At 33.0% G+C, this 7,546-nt stretch overlaps 1 protein-coding gene across 1 annotated transcript; it reads right to left on the bottom strand.

The window, feature by feature from the left end:
* Positions 1-4,187: 4,187 nt before the first annotated feature.
* Positions 4,188-5,962, bottom strand: LOC138140264 (uncharacterized). Its single transcript, XM_069061147.1, has 5 exons — positions 5,829-5,962; positions 5,474-5,758; positions 5,214-5,421; positions 4,801-5,159; positions 4,188-4,740 (listed from the first exon to the last, which is right to left on the bottom strand). Exons 1-5 carry the CDS (start codon positions 5,940-5,942, stop codon positions 4,252-4,254), a joined length of 1,455 nt encoding a protein of 484 aa, XP_068917248.1. The 5' UTR covers positions 5,943-5,962; the 3' UTR covers positions 4,188-4,251.
* Between the last annotated feature and the right edge of the window lie 1,584 nt (positions 5,963-7,546).

The following is a 7,546-nucleotide window of genomic DNA, read 5'->3' as shown; positions in this document are numbered from 1 at the left end:
CATTTGCTTCGTTGTGTTTAACTTCTGAGGATTACAAATATTGTAAGCAGTTTTTATCCCAAGGGTGCTATTTAGACAACGATCGTACCAATTATGATTACAATCTAAAGTTCACAGTCGACTTGCGCTTCGTTCTGGCACATCCCTAAACGGGTCTCCGCAGCCTGATCTGAATAAACAGGATTTTCATAAGATTTTTGGAACACTTGATAACACCCTCCGACAATACCGCCACCCTCTAAACTACAACACAAGTAAAACAATCAAAACAATGTGTAATTTTTCAACCCTTATTAATTAGAACCAAATCACATGTTTCTTCTTTGTCACATTCGACTCACTCCCAAATTAACATAAATCGACCACATTTTAAGCCACTGCAATTCTCATCATCTCGACCGCAAAAATATCTAAATACATAGTATTTTTCATTTGTAGTGATTTGTTTTAAGCGCTTAAAATTATTGATTGCACTCGTAACACGCTCCAGACCGAAGAAATCTCTACTCTGACACATCAGCAACCTGTAAAACATGTTTTTACGTGTCTCCAGTTTACAGCTACTCGACTGTATTTTTTGCGTTTTACAGTTTGAAAAATCACCGATTACAGGGACCTGTTGTTAGCGTCCGCAACGATCGCGACATCTAGCGCCAGAGCAAGAAAGCTGTAACCGGCGAGTCATATTTCTGTAGCTACCATTCTGCGTGGTTGAGTGACTCTTCTCTAGGTGATACAGTTCAAGGGTTGGAAAGTTTGTGAGGCATTGACATTCCCGTTCAGTTTAGCCCACACTGCAAGGATTAGCACACCTACTCGTTTATTGTGTGCACGTACTTTACAGTTTTCAAGAATTATCGCTGCTTAATGATGATAAATGAAAAAATTCGAGGATACAGAAAATACAATTAGAAATATTTTGAAATATTGGTTCCGCTGATAAAATACTAAAGAAAATCATAAAACATTCGCTGGAATTGAATTTGAATTTAAATGAAAATAAATCTCGCGTAAGACAGAAGCTTACGGAGTTTAGTGAAATGAAGTGTGAAATATTATCGCTAAATTTTAGATTAATTTAAAACAGTTATGTTTAACACATATTTTCATTAAGCATTTTTCAGCATTCTAGATATCTGTACGTAGAGGAACGGTATGCAACAAACAAAAAATATTGTATAGCTATCAATATTGACAGACTCGTCATTATTAAAAGTGTAATATCATACTGCACAATTTGCAATTTGCTGTAGCATGGTTTTGTGATCCGATAGTTACACAAGTATCCACTTTTGTAGCAGAATATTTTATGTCCGGGATGATGCTTTAATATGAATATTTTTGAATGTTGCCTTACTTTTTCTATATCAATGTCATGAGTTATTTCGTCTGAGGATTAATCAAATTAGTTTGGTCGCACTGCAGTATACGTCGATGCTTCTAGTTTAGTCTATATTAGGGAACAGATAAATTGGCTGATCGTAACAAAAATACGAGCTTTCGGGAAATTTTCCGGGCATCAGGTGTATGCCTTGGAACAAGCGCATCACTCCGCCTCAACTAATGAGCTAACAATAAATTTATATTTCGTATTGGTGATTTTTGGTTTGTCACCAGCAAGTAGAACTCCTTTGAGTCATATTTTCAACTTTTAACAATCTTAAATTATCTCAAACTTTGTACATTCTCTGACATTTAAGCAGTTCGTGCTGTTTCCTCAACGATGAACAAGAATATGACTTGACATGTTCTTTTAACTTAATTCGTCTTTTTATGATTATTTGTGAAAGTTGCCGGATACGAATTAATTCTGTTTGATATTTGTGAGATGTGGGGAAATAAATGGCGATGTAATAATTTATTGTCTTGTGTCGTTAATGAAATGGAGTCGCGGCACGTTATTAAAACTATGATAATAGTTGTGATGAAATATTTATGTATCCAAAAATTTGTGGCCACTTTAAAGATTGTAATTTAATAAGAGACCCTCCTTCGTTCTCGCCATACCGTATTTAAATTAGATTTTCAGATGAAATTACAGTGGATAAATCAAAAAGCCTCCACTAAATCAAACTGATTAAAAACAATTATATAATGTGCTGTCGGATAAGAAAATCTATATGTTTGTATTAGGAAATTGGGTTATTATACTGTGTTGTGTTGTACTTATTACGGCAAACGCCTATGCACTTTATCACAGAAAATTATAGTTTGCGCAGATATGCGGCACTCTCGAGATGATTTACCGTCGAAGACAACTAAATTAACGACTTGATCTAAAGTCTTTGAATTTGATCAACTGATACGAAGTCGCCCTGTCAAATGCATAATAAGTCTATTAAGCAAAAATTAACTGAAGGATTGTTTCAAGTGTCAACTACGCAATTTACAAGCGAACTAAATAGATCCTCAGTACTCTCAGTACTAGTTACCTGAGTCAAGTCTCCAGGAAAGAGCCTCCAAGTCCTGAGACAAACATTTCGTTTAACAAAATCTCTTATCGGTTGTTAAAGTCTAGACTCGTACTTAAATCAGACTCTGCTAAGTAAGGTTCAAACACTATGACTTAATTACGCTCTGGGTCAGAATCTGTACATTTTTTTTTATTATGTGATAATGTGTGTTGTGTCTGTGACGTAGAATGTGCATGGATAGGGTTAGTTTATCCCTACGATTTTAGATTAAAAAAATATGATTTTCTGATTGTACTCATAAGCGGACGAAAAGTAACTGTTTTTCGGACGCTGATTGTGGCGCCATCTGTTCTTCTGTTCCGTAAGTTAGCAGCGAAACCGACAAAACCGATAATTGTCCTGTCACCATATATTATGCAAATAAGTAATTGTATTGCAAATAGTAAATTTCTAGTTTTGTTGGCAAGCTCATAACAAATACTATAAAACAAAATGTTAATATGTATTAATAAATTTATCTATTTGAAAGAAGTAGTTACAAAATAAATTTGTAATTTCTCCAATGATGTTTTTGTTTTGTAGTTCGTGCGATCGCCTAAAAAATTTAATGTGCACCTCTGCCAAAAAGTACCTTTTGTCCTCGCCTATTTTCAAGCCTCGGCTGCGTCTCGGCCAGAAAACTCAGACTCGGACGAAAAAGATGGATTTTTTGACCTTGATACACAAATAACTATTTTTTAAATAACAGCAAAACAGAGAAATTTGTGATAGTGGTAAGTGATATTTGTTCAAATCCAACAGAAGAAGCTGTTTTTAAAAAGATATTTAAAAAATCTCCTTCGAATATTTGCAATAGAAGTGATGTAGGAGTTATAAATAGAAAATTATATAACAAAAGGGTGCTCTAATTTTGACAGTACAAAGGACGTGAATAAAAGTTTAATACAGTTAACCTTGGTAAACAGTTACTATTACAAATAACAAATCTCAATGTGGACGAAATAATGTGGTCAACAAGGAATAAAGAAATACACCGTTGGACTAAAGTCATACCAAAATATGTATGCTAGATAACTTTTGTAATTAAAATAAATTAGGGACTTTTTGCAACTAGAAGACATTAAATATATTGCTCTTGAAATAATTTCTTTTGCTTTAGTGTGGTGAAGTTCCGTCGACTACCTCAAGACTACAATTATAAAACTTTATTTCATGTTTCGAAGAAAATTTGGCCTAGATGCACATTAAATTTTTTAGGCGACTACACGAACTACAAAGCAAAATACATCATTGGAAAAATTACAAATTTATTTTGAATCTCCTTTTTTCAAATATGTAGATACATTTATTAATACATATTAACAATTTTTTATAGTATTTTTCATCAGCTTGCCAACAAAACGAGAAATCTACTATTTGCAATACAATAATTATTTACAATTATTTACAAAATTTATGGTGACAGGACAATATTGCGTTTATCATCTGCGATGGCCGGCGGTGTATTAGACATTTATTCATCACTTTTGCTGTTGTATTACACAATTCTTCATCACGCTGTTGCTATCGATTATATGAACGTTCATTTTCTTATTATTAGGGCCCGGATTTTAGGCAAATAAAAAGTCGGAAATAGGTGCCTAAAATAGTCCCTTAAACTACTGCAAATAGTCCCTTAAAAACTGAAAATAAGCCATACTAGGTCCTTAAAGTTGTGGTTAATTAAATTAAAAAATGTGTTTTTAAAGTTTTAAGTAGGTACACACAACAAGATATTTACTAATTATTTTTTATTAATTAATATACAATACTACAAGTTTGTTAGTTATTTACATTGTTACGTATTTACATTGCATACAAGATATTGCTCTAAATTTTCTACTTTAAAACATTGTCGGTTATCCACCAAAATGGACTTATATTTTGAAAAACTTCTTTCTACCTCGCAAGAGGTAATGGGCGCAAATTTGTAATAAATTTCTTCCATTTTGGTGTCATGTTCCGGCACATCTTCACCTCTAAAAATTCTTGCCAATTCTAGAAGAAATTTGTATCCAGGATTTTTTTCAGTAACATCTTCAAGTTTTTTTAATGCTACTGCTGCTACAGGGCCTGGAGATTTTTTTAGGGAGGTAAATACGTTTTCAACAATTTTGATTGAATCGGTTAAAGGTAACCCATTTTTTTCCAATTGAGTAATACTTTCGCAGATTATTTTAAAATTACTGCGAACATAAATTAATTGGTTTTTTATTCCGGGTTTCTTCATTATAGACTGTGCTTTTTGAATAGCAACAGCAGAACTTCCATCAAAGGACATGACAACCTGTGAGTAGTTAAAAACAGTTTAACAATCAATTAATTTGCTTATCTTTTATATACTTACTTCTTTAATGGAATCAAAGTGTTCGCTGTAAAACATAGCAGCCTGAAGCCATGTTCCCCATCGTGTTAAAATTGGCTGTGGAGGCAGTGGCATTTCTTTTAGTTTTTCTTTGTACATTTCAACTCTCAAAGGTGCCTTAACGAAAATTTTTTTCACGTTCGAAATTAAATTATCCACATCTTCATATTGATAGCGAATTTTTTCAGCCACTAGATTTAAAGCATGCGCTAAGCATGTGACATGCACAATTTTTGGATAAAACACCTTAAGGTGTCTACCAGATTTTATCATATATGGTGCTCCATCCGTTACAAACAAAAGAAACTTTTCAGCAACAACTCTGGTACTCCACAAGATTTCTACGCATAGAAATTTTAAATCAAAATAAATTTAAAAAAGTGAAAAACCCTTACCTAAAGATTGATTTACGAATCTAGCTATTGTCTCATGATTTGTTCTTTCTAATTGTTTAGACGCCAAAAGATAAGATTTTCCAGGTTCATCTTCTGAAAGTTTCCCAACCAGACAATTCGCCACATATCGCCCAAGTGCATCTGTTGTTTCGTCAACTGAAACCCATATGTTAAAAGGATCCAGCTCATTCCGAATGCGGTCAATAGTCTAAAAGTGAAAATAATTTTAAATTAAATATTAAAAGATAGTATGTTCATACATCTTTGTAGCATTTTGGTAAATAATTTTTCCGTAAAGTAGACTCATCCGGAATTTTTCTACCACAATATTTTGTCAGAAAATTCTGAAACGCAGGATTTTGTAGTTTGTGCCATGGTATATTGGCAGCTAAAAAGACGTTACAAAGTTCCATATTGAATGTACTATTTGCCGATTCCTCCAAGTTCTGTGTCAGCAACGTTTGCCGAAGCGGTGTCATAATGTTCTCTTTATGGATGGCCGTTTGCTCATGCTGTTGCAAGTGACATTTTTTTTCGCATATAAACTACAAAAAATAAAATTTTCAAATAAGTAAAAAATATAAAATGACATATTTTTAATTATGCTTAACTTACCAGTTTACCACAAGCTTTACAAAACATTTCTCGGGTTGATTTTATTTCATATAAATCTTTCTTGCTTGTCCACTGTAATATTTTTTCGCGTAAACTAATTTTTTGTTTCGGCATTATGTTCACTTTAAACAGGTTCACAAGAAACACGACCACTGCACGGAGATAAAGTAAACGAGAAATGACAAATTTGTAATGCTTATATTTACGTCTCCCACCAAATTTCAGAGGAGATGGTTAATTTTATATTTCTTAAATTTTTAGAAAATGACACCCTTAAGGTTTCTCTTATTGTTTCACTTCGGGATTTTAATTTTCGTTTTTATGGCAAGGACCATTTTATAAACGTTAAAGCTTCTAACAATACCTAAGTATCAGAAAACATTAGACCGCGTATACCTGCACCCCTTCGAACAGAGGCAAACAGATAAACTCTGTAATTTATGCCAGTCCAGTCTAATGGTTTGTGGTACTTAGGTATTGTCGGAGTATTTACCGCTGACATCATGGTCCCAACCGTAAAAGCGAAAAAGTAATTCCTGTATTGTACTGCACTTTGTACATTTCAGTAATTACATCTCCTTAAATTTTAAAATCATAAAGCATTGTAAATTTTATTGAGGTACCACTTTTACATTTTCAATACCGTAAACTTCCCAGAATTCGAAAATTGGGAAAAAACCGCAAAAATGAAATTGATTTTTAGTCATTTTAGGCATGTTCAGGCAGTTAAAAGGTAAAATAGGTATTTAAAGGGCATTTTAGGCCGAATAGGCAGAATCAAATATGGCTCTAATTACTCTAAATAAGCCAGAAATCATTTATAGACAAGTTTCATACATGTGCCTTAAAAAATAAAAATAGTCCATTTTGCCTAAAATCCGGGCCCTACTTATTATGCACCAAATAAGTACCAGAAATAAACGATACAACACTTTTTCGGCCAAATAAAATACTTTGGTTAAATTTAACTATCAAATATTCATCTGTTTTCAGTCGGTTTATTCAGTTTGGTCGGTTTCGTTGTTAACTTACTAAACAGACCAACAGATGGCGCCACGGTCTATGGCCAAAGTGCGTCCGAAAAAGTGCCTACGAAAAAGTGCATCCGAAAAAGAGTTACTTCTCGTCCGCGTGGGACTACGTAAAATTGCCTTTTTAATTAAGGGTGCATAAAAACATATTTTTCATTAATTTCTCAATCATTATTCACTTTTTATAAAAATATTTTTTAGTTCGATATATTTTATTATAAATTAAAAATCAAAAAATATTAAAAAATCCGGCTCTGTTAAATGGGTTCCAAAAGTTCAGGTTTATTTTCCAAAACTAGAGATTTGGAAAACTAATTTCTTTGTAAATGTGCGCGAAGTGCGGAAATTGTACCACATAAAATGGTGGCCTTCAGCGCATTACCTGAAGGCTCCCTATACATTGACAAATTCGGTATTCGTGAACATTTTCACAAAAAACACAATAAACAATTATACTTATAAAATTATAAATAAAAACTCATTGTTTGTTGTAAGTTGCATTGATGGTAAAAATTTGGACTTCCATAATACCCTGTATTGTGAAAAATAAATGTAACTTCTTTCGTTAAACAATTTTTGAAAAATGAAAGCGTCTTGAGGGTTGACATGCCGTTTACATTTTCGGAGAAAATTTGATTTTCACATTTTTTTTATTAAGTGGTTTATGAAAGAGACAAGGGAGGTCAG

This window comes from Tenebrio molitor, chromosome X (assembly GCF_963966145.1).
Source record: "Tenebrio molitor chromosome X, icTenMoli1.1, whole genome shotgun sequence".
Taxonomy (NCBI): domain Eukaryota; kingdom Metazoa; phylum Arthropoda; class Insecta; order Coleoptera; family Tenebrionidae; genus Tenebrio; species Tenebrio molitor.
This window is presented reverse-complemented; position numbering and strand designations above follow the sequence as displayed.